A 20,046-nucleotide genomic window follows, 5' to 3' on the forward strand; every position below is an offset into this window, starting at 1 on the left:
GGTTCTCAAAAGGGACTGTGATTCCAGTAAGATTAAAAATTTTGCAAGTCCAGGGATAACTTGGTGGGAAAAGGTAAGAATTTAGTGGCTTGTAGTTCCTTTTATTTATGATATTATTTATTTCACAATTGACAGAACAAGTTGCAGGAAGTCTCAACAGTGTCCCAAAATTCTAAAGAAAATTAATTATCCCCAAACCTCTGAGATGCTTCTAGACTCTGTTTACTTTCTTTGGCAAATTAATTGTCTCTGCTTTCCAAGGAATTATTACTTGAGTGATTCACATACTCAGGTGTAATGTTATATAGTGAGACCATGTCAGAAATTCCAAAAGATTTAAAACTTTAAAAATGGAAAGAGGGAAGGAGGGAAGGAAAGAATAATATAGAGAAGGAAGAAGGGAGGGAAGGAAAAAAGGAAGGAAAGGAAGAAGGAAGGAAGGAAGGAAGGAAGGAAGGAAGGAAGGAAGGAAGGAAGGAAGGAAGGAAGGAAGGAAGGAAGGAAGGAAGGAAGGAAGGAAAGAAAGAAAAGGAAGGAAGGAAGGAAAAGGAAGGAAGGAAGGAAGGAAAAGGAAGGAAGGAAGAAGGAAGGAAGGAGGAAGGAAGGAAGGAAGGAAGGAAGGAAGGAAGGAAGGAAGGAAGGAAGGAAGGAAGGAAGGAAGGAAGGAAGAAGGAGAAAAAAATCAGTGTACTTAAAATCATTTACAGTAATTGGGGTTGAAATTTGTCACAAATTTGTTATTTGAAGAAGAATAAAGAAGCCAGGATGGAGCTCCCAGTCCAGACAGTTTTGTGCTCAGAGTGGGGCAATGATCCTGTGTCTGGGGTTAGGACTTTAACCTTCATCCTGTCAGCAATGCTTGTCTATCGGGTGTGATGTACTTTGGCATACATATCCTGAAAGATGTCAGTCAATATCACATTTTCTACTGAGTCAAAGGTTGTTTCATGAATATCACAAGATTTCTTCTACATCTAGGAAAGATGGTGGGAAGAGTTCTCAGGGCAACTGAATCACTTTTATGGTCATGGTCTGATCATCTTGGATTTCACTGATCTTTTCCAAAGAAGATCTGAATGCAGCAGTAGCCATTTTCAAATTGAAAATTATAAAGCTTCTCCTTGATGTCATACTTTCCCTCTCAACTCTGATAATAAGACTGCAGTCTTTTGAGGTCAGATTCTTCAAAAGTTGTTATTCTGTCTGTTCACAGTCAGCCAAATTCATATGGAGGATAGCATGGGGAAGGTATGACCTTCAGATGGCCATAGTCTGGCTCACACTATTGCCATTGCCCCTCACAATATTAGTGATACTAAAAGTTTAGTACATCCTGAAGGGCCACATACATGGATGGGGAATTGATGTTGTCAAACATAATCTAATTTGCTTTTCTCTCATGCCGTTGGGACTCATTTATATCTGCAGCACATCTCCATATCATCTGGATTGATGACAATATCACATTCAAAGGGATACTTCAGGATGATCGTGGTTTATTTTTTATTTTTTTTATTTTTGCTCTGGGGCCCATTATCCACATAGTGATCCTTTCTTACAATCATATTCTGCCATGTGGAATAGCCAGAAATGGAGGAGAAGACAGTCTCATATAGGAACTGTCTCCTACAGAGGACTTTTGATAGCCTTTGTCAACGATGAGGGCAGCAATATCATCATCAATAATGAACACTGAAGTGGCAAGTTTAAATCCTTAAGACATAGAGGAGATGGGGTATACCTTCCAAGGAAGGGAACATATAGTACATGTCAGATAGGGCAGCTCAGAGCTATATATTACCCATCATTTGAAGAAGAGAAAAAACAAGGTTCAGAGAGCTCTTATACTATATAAATCATTGTTGTTCAATCATTTCAGTCAATACAGGCTCTTCATGACAGCATTGGGGGCTTTCTTGGCAAAGAGAATAGAATGGTTTCCCATTTCTTACTTTGGCTCATTTTATAAATGGGGATACTGACACAAATAGGGGTAAATGACTTGTGCAGGGTCACAGAGCCAGAAAGTGTCTGAGATCAGAATTGAGCTCAGGTTTTCTTGAATGAAAGCCTGCTACTCTATCCACTATATCACTCAAGTGGCCCAATAAATCGTAGTCACAACTCAAAACCAGATACTCACTCAGCCACTATTGATTATAGTCTCTTACACTTTGACTGGTTCTGGTTAATCTATGCAGTCATTATTTAAAGTTCTGTTTAACTATATTTCCTTTGTCAGGTAAGATCATTGATCTTTAAAGAGTTTAAATGATGCTTCAAGCCACACTATCTTGGCAGCAGAGTTGGAATCAGAAAGGAAAGTTCTTATCCTGCAGTCCTTTAATCTAAGACTTAAATAGCTGGGATACCTCTCCATTTCTCCCAAGATCTCACATTCCCCTTATCTTCCCCCATGTACAAGATATGAACTCTATCAATATCCTGATCATTTAATTATATTTTCTCCTCAAAGGCAACCGATCGAGAACATGATCCAATAACATACGCTATTGAGAATGGAGATCCTCAACGAGTTTTCAACCTTTCAGAAACGTAAGTAAAAATGCTTATTCAACTGGATTTAGAGTTTATTTATTTGTTTATTTGTTTATTCATTCATTCATTCATTCATTCATTCATTTATTTATTTATTTGCTTGTTTATTTATTTATCTGTTTATCTATCTATTTATCTTTATTTATTTGTTTGTTTGTTTGTTTATTATGTATTTATTTATTTGTTTGTTTTACATTTAACAGGTAGAAAATAACTGAGTTAGAGAAGAGGCTTCTAATCAGCCGTCAGCTGTTTGTAGCTTTTCCCCCCCACTTACATGGAAATGAGAGCTCAGAGAACGGTACTGAGCTCAGCAATCATACACGAGGGACTATTTATTTATTTTAAACATTTTATTAGGTAAAACTCACTGAGGTAGAAACATTCCATTTGCAGCCATGACCTGGGATTAATTACATCCCTTTAAAGTTGTCAGCTATTCCTAACAACAAGGGCACTTCAGCTGAGAATAGCCTGGCCTTAAAAATTTTTCATTAAAAAGTGCGTTTTGTTGACTAAAATTTATCATACATATATTTAAGATTTCACTATTCACAGGTTGATTTTCTATTAGTCAGATTTTCATCAGCCTCAGTAGTTTTTTTTTAACTGTGGGATTGAAAGTAGGAAAACAGTTACATGAACAGCAGGAAGGCTGAGTGGATGGAAGACAAACCTTGGAGTAAAGGAGACCTGGGCTCTGATATACTGGTTGTTTTATTCTGGACAAATCATTTCCTTTCCCAATAGTCCTAGCAACTTTTTAAGACTGTAAACAATTGAGTGATTGCCAAATATATATAGTTTCCTCACTGGGAATTCTGTACCACAATGAAATAATTCACATATGCCTTAATAATGGTATTATATGTATGTATGCATGTATCTATATATATGTAAATAGAGATAAATTTATATACACATGTATGTGTACAGCTATATATACATATACACATATTTATACATACACACAGATCTACATACACATGTGTATAACTATACATATACACACATGCTTCTTGTGCATGTATATCTAATGTATTGTATATTTCTGTATGTATATATAAATGGAGATTATTAAATCTAATGCTTTAATTTTACATATAAGGAAACTGAGGCCAAAAGTGATGAATTGATTTGAGAAATAAATAACAGGGTTTATATTCAAATCCATTCCTCTGATACCAATTTTACTGTTTGTGTTCATCAGTCTAAAAAATATGCCATTGTATTATATATTTTCATCACCACCACCATCGGGCAGGTAGGTGTACTTGAGTGTTAGCAATAGCATCAAGAAGCTCTGAGTTCAAGTCTGGCCTCAGAAAGTTACAAGTTGTGTAATCATGAATAAATCATTTAACTTCCATCTCCCTCAGTTTCCTCAAGTGTAAAATGGACATAATATTATTCTATAGTATTAATAAATGGGGGAGATAAATGGTATAGGAAAGACTCCTGGGCCTAAAGTCAGGTAGACTGATCTTCATGAGTTCAAATCTGGCCTCAGTCACTAGACTGTTTGACCCTGTTCAAGTCACTCAATACAATTTGTCTTTGCAAAATGAGTTGGAGAAGGAAATGACAAACCACTTTAGTATCTTTACCAAGAAACCCCCAAATTGGGTCACAAAAAATCGGAAATGATGGGTATTACTGAACAATAAAGAGCACCTGGCTGTTGCAAGAGTCTAATGAGATAGTATTTATAAAACATTTGACACAGATCTGGTAGAAGTTTCATAAATACTTATTCCCTTCTTCCTACCCACCCTGGCACATGCATGCTTTTGACACTGAAAAGGTTGCAAAGCATTGGTATATAATCTCATCTGAGTCAAAAACCATCAGTAAAGTAGATCCTACAGATCGTTCCATTTAACAATTGAGGAAAATGGAGGTCACAGAGCTGACATGTCCATAGACACACATCTAATAAATGTCTAAGGTGAGATCTGGATCAATGATTTTTGCATTCCAAATCCAGTGATCTATCTGCTATTGTACATATTATGCATCCGTGTGCCATCTAACTCAAGGCCACTAGACTCCTTGAAGATCTGGGTATAGGGACTATTTCTCTAAACTATGTATAAGACCCAAGATGTCTTAACTATTGGAAAATCTTTCTCTGTAATGTTCTGATCGTCTCTCAGTTGTAATCCTTCTCTGGGAGGAGGTTTCTTTTCTGTATAATCTTTTCCTCTATGAGCAGGTTTCTTGGGAGGCTTCTGGAGCCTCCAGCCAGCCTCTTCTTCCTGAATCCTGGCTCTGAATCTCCTCCAGCTCTTGTCCTTTCCCAATCCAGACTGCTTTCCAGGCTCAATGTTGCCTCTTTTTATCCTCCCAGAGAATGGGTGTGGGATAATGCAAGGGCTTCTGGGAAGAACCACTTTAACCAATGAGCTTGCTCCTCTTAGAATTCCTAAGGTGTAAACTCCCTTTAAAGGCCCAAACCAAAGGTCTGAGCTAGAGAACTGTCAAGACAACCTAAATTCTCACCTTGTCACTGTCCAGACAACCTGAGTTCTCACCTGGTAATCCTAACATTTCTCCACAGATCCAATGATCTCCTTGAAGATCTGGGTATAGGGACTATTTCTCTAAACTATGTATAAGACACAAGATGCCTAAACTATTGGAGGATCTTTCTCCACAGAACTCCCGTGTTAAGTTTATAGGGTTAAACACTAGATAGCTCCAAAGAGTTGGAGAGCTGCTTTTCCAAAAGAATTCTGTTGTGGTATTCATTAACTAGTGATAGTCATATTCTACATGAAATTAAGTAATTGGTGAGAAATAATTAGTCATACAACTAAGAATTTAAGTCTCTTGATTTATTAATAGTTTACTAAATATCACAACCATCGGTCAGAAAGGCACTAATCACAACACTATATTAAAAACCCATATCTGCTCAAGAATTAGATCTCATTCTTCTGTAGCACATAGAAGAACTCAGATATCCTTGAAATATAAGGTTATATCAACAAATCAATTTCCTGAAAAATATGGACATCCAATATAGAAATAATTTATTAAAGAAAGCTTTGTCTGGGGACCACTAAAATTAGCATGGATCCATTTATCTGTATGATTTTGGAGGAGGTGCTGCCTGAGGGCAGAGTGATAAACTTGATGACTTCCCAAAGTCCTTTTTCTCCTTAGATAGAAATGTTTTCTCACCGTTTATCTTCACTGGCAGCTTTGTTTCCTTCCACTGATGGCTAATTCATTTTATATAGTTTATTTTGCAAGTTTATAAGCACTTCATTCTATCTTTCTTCCTAAAAATATGGTTGAGCATCTGAAGACTTCATGAAATGATAAATGGTCTATCCTGAAAATGTATTAGTTTTCTACTTGCTTAATTTATATGATCTTGAAAGAGGCAGCCCAGGTGAAGAAGTAAATGACCTTAAGAAAGATGAAAACAATGAGTTGACAGGTCTTATAGTACCTGCAAGAAAATACCCACTAAAAAATTGTGTGTGTGTGTGTGTGTGTGTGTGTGTATGTGTATGTGTGTGTGTGTGTGTGTGTTGATGTGATCTAGATCTGCTAAGCTGGAAAGGTTTCAAGTAAAGGCCAACTGATGGGAAAATGTCTTTGTCACCTGACAGTTAATTCTCATGGGTCCCATCACCAAGTTGGCGACAAACTAATGGATTTGCCAACCATGGAAAATCAGAAGAACCATCTGCTAAATTTTTTCACCATCAGAAATCACATGCCCTCAAGGTCATATTCAATTATCTGTATGTCAACTCTCATCAATGAAATCTTCAGAATATTTAATATCTATCAACTTTATTTTTTTTGACTTTTTAAAACAACACACACACATGCATGTACAGACACATATACACACGCATATATACATAAATCCATTAATCATCTCCTCACATGACTGGGTCTTTTATATCCTTGGATGATCAGGAAAGAACACTAGTATAGGCAGCCAGTAGAGAAATTACTTGGGCCTTGTACTATTCCTGAGACAACCAATCCCTAGATTCACCAAGTTTTTTAGGAAAAATTTAGCCTTGTTTGGATTGAAAGGAGATATTGGTCATATTGTATACATATCTCTTTCTTTAAAATGTAATTCTTTAAATTGGGGATTAAAATGTATCTCAAGTGATAATTTTTGGAGGAAGCATACCAATATGGATTTGAAGGAGCATTTGAGAGTCATCTGACTCTTTAAAGGCTTTCTTAGCAGCCTGAGGGAAAAAAAGGTAGCCTTTCTCTTGAATATAATTTTGTTGGGAATTGGAATTTAGAAACTCAAGACTTATGTTGTCTATATGTGATTTAAATCCATAAAGGGGTGGTTGTATTTCTCAACTCCCTAGCTGAACTTAACTACAATTTTATAGCCCAAAGGCTGCATAAAAATATTCAATCAACAGGAGGATGACAACTAATATCATAAAACATAAAAATAATAAAAAAATATAATTAAATCAACAGAGAACACATAGCAAAATAGGCCTTATTTGAGAGAAAACTTCTATTGAAAATATCTACTACAGTAAACCAAGACTTTTTCTATATTCAGCAAGGCCACTACTTTTATTTCCTCTTTTCAGGAAATATTTTACAGTCATTTTTATTTTGAACTGATTTTAAGTTGCCTTTTTTGGTAATGAAAGAAAAGTAACAGCTGAATTATCTAGAACTGGGTCATACCATTCATCTAATGAAAAGGAGACTCTCTTTTGAGCAACAAGTGATGAAAAACTCTGACTCTTTCTTTGAAAGATGGGTAGTGACAAGGATAATAAGGAGGAAACACTTGGCATTTATTTTAGTAAAATTCTCTCATAGTTGATCAGAGAATTGATTAGCCATGAAACTCAGAAGAAGGAAAAAATACATGAGCATATATTAGCATTTCTCCTTTCCCCAGCCATTTGCCTACTTTTTGTAACATCATTAGATTCCCAGGCAACAGAAGGAGTCTGTTTTCAGGGGAACAGCTGAGCCAGATCTGGAGAATCTCATCCTCTTTGTGGCATTGAATCCTTTGGCCATAATTACCCATGAAAGAAAATAAAAATACAAAATGGTCCTGAGTCCTATGGCCCTTTTCTACTGCCATAATATCATGGCAGAGAGATGGAAGGAAAGAACATATCTTGCCTGTAATTATATACTTTACACCATATATAAACTTGTAATTTAAAAATAGTCTAAATGTATGATTTTTGTCCAATGATCAAAAAATGGGCATCCTCTAGAAGGAAGTGAATCACACTGATATTAACAATTTAATTCTAAACAAAATAAGCTAGCAGAAATATGTTGTAACTGATAAGGGAGGAGGACTTAACAAGCTCTTGGAGAAGCAAATAAAGAAGTTTAGAGATTTGGCTTTTTATGAGTCCAAAGACAATGAAAATTCTATTTCACATGACATTTGGTCATATTATATATTATTATGCGAATTATCTATTGCAGGGGAGAACGAAGAGCTCAGCTAGGCTTTTGCCATTAAATGAATATAAGTTTTAATATTTGGGGATCTCAGCATGAAGGTAGCTATAAGTGAGGATGTTAAATACACACACACACACACACACACACACACACACACACACACATATATATATATACATATATAATGTATATATATGTATGTATGTGTATATATATATACACATATATCAATATGTGTACAGATAAATGTATGTTTTGAAAACATTTGATGAAGGAAAATGAATAAAACAGGATTTATAGAATAGGCATAAGTTTTATAACTCTGTCTTGACTATTTTCTTTGAGAGACAAAAACATAAGGTGCTGGATATGACAGACACAACAGTACAAAATAAAAATATATATTTTAATGAATGTGAAAATTATTTTAATGACCTAAGTGTATTCCCTTATTTAGATGCTTACTAGACTATGGACTTGTTGGAGAAAGCGACTAAATTAACACAAAGTGTTGGAGAAAATTAAAAAGTATATGGATCAATAGATATAAATATGTAATATATAAGATAGATGGTACAATGTAAGCAACTTCATCTTATGTACCTAAAACTAAATTATTCAAGAAATGAGATATGGCTAAATGAAAAAAAAATGATAATAATAATACCTAGCATTTTATAATGCTTGAAAGTTTACAAAGCATTTTACAAATATGATCTCATTTTGTTCTCAAAGCAAACTTGGGATGTGGATGTTATTATTATACCCATTTTACAATCAAGTAATCTGAAGCAGACTAAGTTTAAGTAACCTGTGCAAGGTCACGCAGCTCATTTAAGACCATATTTGAACTCAGATCTGCTTAACTCAACAATTGGTCTTTTATTTCTGGTGATGCCTAAAAGAAACTCCAATAATTTCATAAGGAACTTTTAATTATATAAATCCATTATCTTAACCACTAGCTATGAAGATACCACAAAGCATTTCACTTACTGAAGACTCTATTTGCTAAGCATAATTATAACAAGTAATGTCAACACTGGATAGAAATACAAATATATTTACACCACTTTATAGAAGAGAAAGAATGTTGATGATTATATGCAATATCACTTCATAAAATAAACAAAAACATGGAGGGTTAAAGTATATCAAGAAAGCTTATAGAGAAAGCAATTAGGCAATTATTCTAGGGAAGATTAACTTGGAAATCATAAATTGTTGCTTATAATGGGGGTAGAAAGGGTACTGTAGGGAATAAAGATCATGAAAGTAGCTAGACTAGTTACTGTATACCTCAAGAAAGTTTATGCCACAGCTAAGAAAATGGTGAGACCAACAAAACGCAACAGCAAGAGATACAAAGAGAAATTCCATTCCAAACAAATGTTGAGAGTATAAAGTATTTGGGAATCCATCTACCAAAGAATAGTCAGGAATTATATGAGAAAAATTACAAAACACTTGCCACAAAAATAAAGTCAGATTTAAATAATTGGAAAGACATTCAGTGCTCTTGGATAGGCCGAGCGAATATAATAAAGATGACAATACTCCCCAAACTAATCTATTTATTTAGTGCTATACCAATCAGACTCACAAGAAACTATTTCAATGACCTAGAAAAAATAACAACAAAATTCATATGGAAGAATAAAAGGTCGAGAATTGCAAGGGAACTAATGAAAAAAACCTCAGAGGAAGGTGGTCTAAGTGTACCTGATCTAAAGCTATGTTATATAGCAGCAGTCACCAAAACCATTTGGTATTGGCTAAGAAATAGACCGGTAGATCAGTGGAACAGATTAGATACAAAGGACAAAAAAAGGTACATCTATAGCAATCTAATCTTTGACAAACCCAAAGATACCAACATTAGGGACAAAAATTCATTATTCGGAAAAAACTCTTGGGAAAACTGGAAATTAATATGGCAGAAATTAGATATGGATCCACACTTAATACCATATACCAAGACAAGATCAAAATGGGTCCATGATTTAGGCATAAAGAATGAGATCATAAATAGATTAGAGGAACAGAGAATAGTCTACCTATCAGACCTGTGGAGGAGGAAGGAATTTATGACCAGAGGAGAACTAGAGATCATTATTGATCACAAAAATAGAAGATTTTGATTACATCAAACTAAAAAGTTTCTGTACAAACAACACTAATGCAAACAAGATTAGAAGGGAAGTAACAAATTGGGAAAATATTTTTAAAAGGAAAGGTTCTGACAAAGGTCTCATTTCCAAAATATATAGAGAACTGACCCTGATTTATAGGAAACCAAACCATTCTCCAATTGATAAATGGTCAAGGGATATGAACAGACAATTCTCAGATGATGAAATTGAAACTACTTCCACTCACATGAAAGAGTGTTCCAAATCACTACTGATCAGAGAAATGCAAATTAAGACCACTCTGAGATACCACTACACACCTGTCAGATTGGCTAAGATGACAGGAACAAATAATGACAAATGTTGGAGGGGATGTGGGAAAACTGGGACACTGATAAATTGTTGGTGGAATTGTGAAAGAATCCAGCAATTCTGGAGAGCAATCTGGAATTATGCCCAAAAAGTTGTCAAACTGTGCATACCCTTTGACCCAGCATTGCTGTTATTGGGATTATATCCCAAAGAAATACTAAAGAGTGGAAAGAGATCTGTATGTGCCAAAATGTTTGTGGCAGCTCTTTTTGTTGTAGCTAGAAACTGGAAGATGAATGGATGTCCATCAGTTGGAGAATGGTTGGGTAAATTGTGGTATATGAAGGTTATGGAATATTATTGCTCTGTAAGAAATGACCAGCAGGAGGAATACAGAGAGGCCTGGAGAGACTTAAATCAACTGATGCTGAGTGAAATGAGCAGAACCAGAAGATCACTGTACACTTCAACAACAATACTGTATGAGGATGTATTCTGATGGAAGTGGAAATCTTCAACATAAAGAAAAGCCAACTCACTTCCAGCTGATCAATGATGGACAGAAATAACTACACCCAGAGAAGGAACACTGGGAAGCGAATGTAAATTGTTAGCACTACTGTCTATCTACCCAGGTTACTTATGCCTTCGGAAGCTAATAATTAATGTGCAACAAGAAAATGGTATTTACACACATATATTGTATCTAGGTTGTATTGTAACACATGTAAAATATATGGGATTACCTGCCATCGGGGGGAGGGAGTGGAGGGAGGGAGGGGATAATTTGGAAAAATGAATAAAAAAAAAAAAAAAAAGAAACTGTGCATATCCTTTGACCCAGCATTGCTGTTATTTGGATTATATCCCAAAGAAATACTAAAGAGCAGAAAGGGACCTGTATGTGCCAAAATGTTTGTGGCAGCTCTTTTTGTTGTAGCTAGAAACTGGAAGTTGAATGGATGTCCATCAATTGGAGAATGGTTGGGTAAATTGTGGTATATGAAGGTCATGGAATATTATTGCTCTGCAAGAAATGACCAGCAGGAGGAATACAGAGAGGCCTGGAGAGACTTACATCAACTGATGCTGAGTGAAATGAGCAGAACCAGAAGATCATTATACACTTCAACAACAATACTGTATGAGGATGTATTCTGATGGAAGTGGAAATCTTCAACATAAAGAAGAGCCAACTCACTTCCAGTTGATCAATGATGGACAGAAATAACTACACCCAGAGAAGGAACACTGGGGAGCGAATGTAAATTGTTAGCACTAATATCTGTCTGCCCAGGTTACTTATACCTTCGGAATCTAATACTTAATGTGCAACAAGAAAATGGGATTTACACACATATATTGTATCTAGGTTATATTGTAACACATGTAAAATGTATGGGATTACCTGCCATCGGGGGGAGGGAGTGGAGGAAGGGAGGGGATAATTTGGAAAAATGAATAAAAAAAAAAAAAAAGAAAGAAAATGGTGAGAGTATTCAGGTCAGTTAGTCAAGAAGCATTTATTAAATATCTATCTGCCAGTAACTGGCATTTACTATTGGGGATACAAAGAGGGGCAAAAAAAAAACAAAAAAACAAAAAAAAAAAACAATTCTTACTATCAAGAAACTTAGTCAAGACAACAAGAAAATGATTTTGCAAATACAGGATATATAGAAGATAGATTCTCCAAGCATGTGGAGGGAGAGATAACAAAACATGTAAAAATTTTGTACATTTAAATTATAAAAAAGTTAAGCAGTAACCATCACCAAATATTAGCCAATATACCCTCGTTTTCATTTATATATTTTATGAAAATAATATTTACACATCTTTAATATAGATATTAGAAAGAAAGAAAAAAACAAAAGCTTCATTCTAGAATAAATGATACTTTTATTCTCAGATAATAAGAAAGATGTAGCACACAAGTATCCACTGTACTTGATCTTTATTGATCATTTACAAAAAGCAAAACAAAGCACTTTATCTATTAGAATAAACTGCTTTCTAATCTTTACTCTAAAAAGATGTCACTTGTGCATACTCCAAAATTCATTAAAACACTCAAAAGTTAGCCACATTTATAATTTTATGTGAAACCTCATCATCCATATCATCAGATGAGATATAAAACAGGAAGAAAGATGCTGGCCAAACTATCTCAGAGTTGTACAAGTTGAAAATGGATTTCTGATCCAAGGTGAAGTTAGCCAAATGTTGTGGTTTGCTGATGATATTGGGGTGGGGATATCAAAATCCCAGAAATCTCATTTTTTAAATGAGATCCATAACTAATGAAAACACTTTGGCCTAACCATCCATCCATAAGAAAGTATAAAATGTCTATTGTTTTGCCTATGATAAATCATTAAATGGGGAACCTAAATAGTTCCTCTATTCACATGTTTATCTCAGTGATGAAAATGAGCTCTATATGAAGCATAGAATTTAAATTTTTTTTTAAAGAATAGGCTGGATTGGTTTTAGCTAATTAATTTTTTAATATCCCTAAACTTCTCTCTGAATCAAATATCTGCCTTTTAATACCAATAGTCTTCAGAGTTGGGTTGTAATGGCAAGTCATGGAATGCTATAATCTTCAAAGAATTGAAAATATGTATTACTGAGAGGATAATAGAGAAGCTCATGGCTTATGAGTGTATCTTACAGCACATAACTACAAAAATCAAAGAAATGCTTATATCAAAGGTACATCTTAATGAAAAAGAATATGAACTTATCCTGTGAAAAGAGCAAGAGCTAATTGGCAATTGCCATCTTCCTCATTCTCTAGTGGCATTCTTGTGATGTCAAGATAAAGTATAGACAACTTCCAAAATAATGGGTAAGGCATGAATAGGTTGAAATGTGTGTACTTTAAGAGAATATTTATACTTATGAGATCACAGTTCCTTTGGAGCATTGCTTTTTTGATCTCTTAGTTGTCTATTTTGTAAATTGACCAATAAATCTCACAATCATTGCTTAGCTTTTAATACTATTTATATTTCTTTTGAAATATCATTTTAGCCTTTGATATCTGAAATATCTTCAGCGACATAATTGATCCAAACCTCACTGCTTAGAATCAACTATTGGAATGATTTTTAAAAGTTATTTGGGAATAGTGCCTTTCATAATTCCCTTCAAAATTTTTTTTTCCAATTAAAAATATCCAATTATATTAAATTATTCTGCTGATTTTAGAGGAAAGAACTGTTTTCTTTCTATTAAGTCTTTGGACTTGGGTCCAATAGTACAAAAAGCCACCAGTAAGTTAAGAATGATTTTATTTTTTTTTCTATACATCCAAAAAACCCCTAATTGGTTATTCTTTAGTAAATAGATTGAATTTATTACTACCAGAATGTGATCTGTATCTGAGCAATAAATCATCACCATTTTTGAATCCATCATTTTGGAATGTTATCACCATTGGAACATTCAATGTTCTTGTGTATTTATTTAGTTAATATGATAATGTTCCATTTTTAATTATATGAGCATTGTCAGTAGCCTATTTCTTCCAAATTTTCCAAACCATGGTCATAGTAAATACACATCAGATCATATTTACATTTTTATGTCCAATACTAACTCTGAAACTCAGGAGAAAAAGCTTATAGGGAAGTGCTTTCAAAAAAGAAAGATCTATAGCTACTAAATAGTTGTCAAACAGACTTAGGAAATTCACAGAATCATATAATTTCAGAGTTGAGAATGTATCTCAGTCATCATCTAGTTGAACAAATATCTAAAACAGGAATCCCTTCTAAAATATACCTATTAGAAGGCTATGTCTACCATGGGCCAACTTTTCCTTTTCAAATAATAAAACATAGCTAGCATTTATATTCTATTTTACACGTGTTTTCTCATTTTATCCTCTAAATAATCCTGAAAAGTAGGTCCCATTTCACAGATGAGGAAGCTGAGACAAAGATTATGTGATTTGCATGGGATCATATAATTAATAAGTATGTGAAATTAGTTTTAAACTCTGTCCCTCTGGTTTACTTCCAGCTTTCCATCCATTCTGATACTGCATTGCCCTTACTTCAACACAGAACCTTATTTCCTCCAGCCAGAGCAAGAAATCAGCTGACACATTATGGTAAAAGCAAGAGTCAAGAGTAGATTTGAGATAGAAGTGGAAAAAAAATAAAATCAGAATCAGGAAGACAAGGTTTACTTCTCACACTTGGGCATTTAATCTTTCTCAGTCTCCATTTTCCTGGAGATCCTAAAGTTATTGGTATTGCCAATATTATATTTTGAGGAGAATCAAATTAAATAATGTGGGGAAAGTTCTTTCTAGCCATATATGGTGGTAATAATGAAATTCTGATGAAACTCAAGGGAATGAAGACATTTGTCCTAAGTCACAGAGCTAGTAAGTAAGCTAGAAGTTGCAACCAGGTCTCTAGACTCCATGTCAAGAACATTTTCCCCACATAAGTTGGATATCAGTATTCTACTCCAAAAAGGAAATCTGAAAATATCTATGTGTACAAAATGGAAAATTTTACTAAAATTTCCTCAATTCAATTAATTGTAATCATTATAGATTCTTCTAACACTATGTATGTTTTTCCTGTTGACTTTTCTCCCCTACTAGTACTGGAATTCTTACCTTGGGAAAAGCATTGGATAGAGAAAGCACAGACCGCTACATTTTGATAGTTACTGCTTCTGATGGCAGACCTGATGGGGTAAGTGAAATTCAAATGAATTTGCTTTAATAAAAAAACTTAAAATTATTTTAATGGCTGTTTTACGTTGAGAAAATAACCTGCTGGAATTATGGACATGTTTCTTCATTTTGTGATCACTTTATGGTTTGGAACACGGCAGAGAAAGCCCAAATACTATTTGGAGATCTGCCATTTTGAAAATACATCTCTGAAATCTTTAAACTTGTGGTAGGTGGTATGTCATATTGTGCTAGTCAAAATGAAAGACTATGACTTTCTTCCACAATGGTTGCACAGACATGGTTAAAAAACAATTTGACAAAAATCATTGATGTTTTAGTGCAAGGAAAACTCAAGTGATAACATAATCTTAACTTAGTTGCCCTCCCTCCTCCCCCCCATCCAATTTCCCAGCACCATTCTCCTTCTATGAGACTTATTTCGTGTTCATTTCATATTTACTTATATGATCTCCTGTCAATAAAATGCAAGCTTTTTGAATGCTGGGGTGCTTTTATTTTTCTTTTTGCATTCCCAAAATATAGCATGGTGCCTGGGATGTAGGATTTAATTAAGAAATATTTGTTAAATAAAATATTGAATGGATCCTACAATATGGAATTTCATTCACAGAGGCTACTACAATCTTGGATTTCTGTAAGAGAGTTATGTCTTCCCAAAATGATAGTCACTCTGTACATTGCTATGGTGATACCATATCTTTAGTATTTACTGTGTTGTTGAGTTTTGAACATGATCTTTTAAGAGGATCTTTTTGATGAAGTAGATGAGTCAGAGAAAAGCACTCTATGAGATCATGTCATTAGGATGTTTATCAAAAACAAGGGATACTTCACTAGAGCAGGAAATCAAGGCTAAGGGCAGGAATACCTACAGTCAAACAGATTGGTATATACTATATAAATACCGATGTATGTACATATACACATACATCTAAATATGTATTTAGATGTATGTGTGTAAAAGGCTAGAACTGAGCAAATGGACTTGGATAATGGAGCATGTGAGACTAATTGCCAATTGGACAATTCTCTATTAACATGTTTGAAGGATGACCCTCCCCAACTATTGTGTGCTGGCTGGATTGGTGGGTGTGGACAAAGAAGGGGAAGTGACATGAGTGGGTGGAGTAGGAGGAGGAAATTGAGGGATTCTCCTGGCGGTGGAGAGAGAGGAAGGAGGTGTGGAGATTGCTAGATCTAATCCCCTGACCTGGAATGCAAAAGATCAAGAATAAAGACTTTTAATTATTTTGACTCCTGCTGATTCTAAGAGATCCAGGGTCCTAACATATGTGAATTTAATATATTTGTTTATATATTTATTTAATATTAGTATTTTATATATGTGTTTATATATTTATCCATGAAAGCCCATATTACATAAGCACACACATATATAGAGAGATAGATAGATATTAGACAAATATTAAATAGATAGGTAGATAGATAGATAGATAGATAGATAGATAGATAGATAGATAGATAGATGGATGAATTGGAGATACTGTCAGAGTAAATAAAGATGGGAGCATTTGGGGAGGAAGGTCTGCTAAAGGTGATTTAATGTGAAATCCAGTACTATCCACTATGTACCACACTGTCACAATCATAGTGACCCAATTTCACTATGCTACTTCTGGAACACTAGTTCTGACCAATAATTAGCATCTTTTCATTGGGAGAGAATCTTCCCCAACTTGCTCATAGGTATCATAGATTTTGAGAATATGGGATCAACTTCATGTTCCAGTCACTCACGAAAGAAAGTTTTCAATTGGGAGCTTCAAAAATTACTCTGGAATGAAGTTTTGGTTCCCTTAGCTAAACATCTGAATAATAGCTTTTTGTGCTTTACCACTTTGAAAAAATAATGGTATAACCAAGGCTAAGCCAGTACAGAGCAAGATTATTCCCATTTCCAATAGCAATCTTTCCAAATTATCTGGACTATTTTTACAATCCTAGAATTTAGGAAGATAGAGTTTCCTATAGGCAAGATGAATTTTTTCCAATATTTCATTTATTTCTTTACTTAACTAATATTTACTAAGCTCATTTTTATTAACAACAAATGTACTACTCTACCCAGATAACTCTGAAATGAACAGTCAGGCATGAGATAAGGATGGAGATCAAGGGTCAGTAGAAATCCTTTGCTGAGCAATGCTTCACTTATAGACACATCAGCCATTCTGGTTGTCTGCTTGAACCCCTCATCTTCTCTGGAGGAAGTCTGACCAAAATACATCAGAGCTCTGACAAATAGTTCCATAATAGATCCTGTCAGTTTTCCCATTTGTTAATAATGTTGGATGCAGCTTATTTATCACATCAATGTAGAATCAATGTAGAAAAATGTAGAAAAACTTCAGTGAGGAAACTCCTTCCATCCCTGCAGATTAGACACAGTTCAACAATAGATACCCTTGCAAAATTGCATGGAACTGAATGGTTAAGTGACTTATCCAGGATAAAACATGCAAGAAGGGGTGTCAAAATTAAAAAATGAACTTGGTTAGGTTAAAGAGACTTAAGACAGAGTTTTAAGAGGATAATAAACATGAAGAACTCACATATTACTAATGGTAAAAATGCAACTAAGCACAATTTATAAGTGGTGGGCTCTTCAAATGAATGCATTGTTGAAGAAAATGAATTATATGGAAGATGGTTTTCTTGAAAATACTTAGAGCTGCTGATGTCCCTCTTCCAATTTATTATAACTCTTTCTCTGATTATGCAATAGAAAAGCAACTATTAGGCTTTGTTTGGGAAAGGAGGAGTTAGTCCCTTATATAGTTAACATTTATATAGTCCTTACTAGATGTCAGATACTTTGCTAAGCTCTTAAAAAAAAAAAAAATCATTTGATCCTCCCAACAAACCCTGGAAGTTAGGTACTTTATTATCCCCATTTTATGGATGAGATAAAAACAGAGGTTAATTCACTTGTCCAAGATCACCTAGCTAATTATTTAATGCCAGCTTTTTGTTTTTTCAGGTCTCTCTAACTCCAGTGATTTTGTATAAAGCTTTTTTAGATCAGATCATCTTGACAGTCAGGATGGCCATCTTTCTACTAGACCATGGTACCTCTTCTGCTTATTCAAAAAAGCTGTCAGGGAATATTTAGCTCTCCTTAAATCTTGTAGTATGAAGAATGTTCTATTGTCATTCTCTGGACTGAAGGAAAAAATTTACAAATAAATGAAAATGCCATTGAATAATTCATTCCTTCAGAATTTCTGCATACCTTATTTAGGTTTTCTTTTCACAATGGCAAATTGCATATGGGATGCTCCCAACAGGAGATCTTCCTAAGCTCCTATTTGTCAATGTTTTTTCCTTCTTGGAATTGAGTACTATATATTTGGAATTTCCCTTCTCCCATCTCTATAAACCAAAAGATCCTTAAGGATTAGTTTTATTTTATTGGAGAAGGGGTGTTTTTTCTATCCCAATACCTAGCAGAGGGCTTTGAGTACAGATGTTTGAAATGTGTTTTCTTTTAAATAAATAAATTGAATTTAGTCAGGTGGTTGGAAGCAATATTAATCACAACCTCCCAGTAGCCTCAGATGCCATGAGTATCTATACATTAATCAAACTATAAACTCCATGTGATGGAATGTCTTAGAGTCATACCATGAGTTTTTAGGATCCATAAAGGATGAGATCAACTTTAAGAAAAATGGTTAAAATAAAATAGAGAATCTCTCTTTTTTACATATTCAACACTCTTTTCAATAGTATATGCCTATAATAAACACATGGAAAAATTAAAGGGAGTTTTGAGAAGGAAATAATTAAAGAAATGAAGAGCATGACTTATGATGAAAGGTTAATGGACAACTTGACTTGGCACTGACTGAGAGGGAAGATACCAGCCAGAAAGAGTAGAAGGAGGAGGGAGTCTGTCTCAGAACAAAGAGATATAATTAGAATGGAATAAAATTAGGGAGGAACATTGATGTGAACCATCCAGAGAAAGTCATGGTTATGAGAAATAGATTATAAAACAGAAAGGGAATTACAGTTCCACTACTGAGAATATTTTAATCATGGACATTAAATGAAAAAAAAAAAAGTATTATGAAGAACAATATTCCATGGGCAAAAACTAATGAAGATGAATTGGTCTATTAAATACATTATTCATGCATCCATCTAAGAGCTAGTCTTCTTAGACCATAAGAAAATTTGAAAATTCCTTTTGAAACTGAATTATTTCATCTGGTGAGGTTTTGTAATCTTTCTGCCATATTCTCCTAACTCCTAATTCTCACCTTAGAGTCTCATTTGGTCATTATTTGGGCTCTGATGACTCCTGAGTGTTCACAGCAACAGTTTCTGTTTTTGCCAGAAACCCTGAGGGTTTTCCTCTCCTGGATTGATTTTTTGACTAGGTAAAAGAGGTAGGTCATTTTTTTGCCTCAGTTTTTACTTTTCCTTAATCACTTGGAAGTTGCCTCAGACACACTGAAATCTGTTAAAGAAATTACCCTTAAAAGGTCAAGGCATCCCACTATATCCAAGGCCATGTTCATTTGTATTGATCTCTATCTTGTCATTGGACCAAGATGACTTCAGAGGAAAAAGTTTTCATTGCCCTACCTCAGTTAAATCCAATTCATTTGCAAATAATGACATCATTTTCTTGATATCATGGTCTTTCATAAGAAGGAAGGAAAAAAAAATTAACAATTATGACCAAAGACATTAGTATTCATTGATTTGTTTATAATCAGAAGAATTATCATCAACTTTCTCTCAAAGAATAAACAAACTTGACCATTTCTAATCTAACCTTATTTCAATCATTCCTATGTCAATTTAAATGATGAGTGATCAACAATCACTAACTCAGAGGCA

At 34.4% G+C, this 20,046-nt stretch overlaps 1 protein-coding gene across 1 annotated transcript in view; it reads left to right on the plus strand.

Moving 5' to 3' along the window:
- PCDH15 (protocadherin related 15) overlaps window positions 1-20,046 on the plus strand; it is a 2,229,510-nt gene that overhangs the window by 1,873,392 nt on the left and 336,072 nt on the right. Inside the window, exons 20-21 of the mRNA XM_074297067.1 lie at window positions 2,477-2,556; window positions 15,076-15,169. Coding sequence (XP_074153168.1) covers window positions 2,477-2,556; window positions 15,076-15,169 — 174 coding nt within the window. The remainder of the gene's footprint in view (window positions 1-2,476; window positions 2,557-15,075; window positions 15,170-20,046) is intronic.

The sequence above is a fragment of the Sminthopsis crassicaudata genome, chromosome 2, assembly GCF_048593235.1.
Source record: "Sminthopsis crassicaudata isolate SCR6 chromosome 2, ASM4859323v1, whole genome shotgun sequence".
Taxonomy (NCBI): domain Eukaryota; kingdom Metazoa; phylum Chordata; class Mammalia; order Dasyuromorphia; family Dasyuridae; genus Sminthopsis; species Sminthopsis crassicaudata.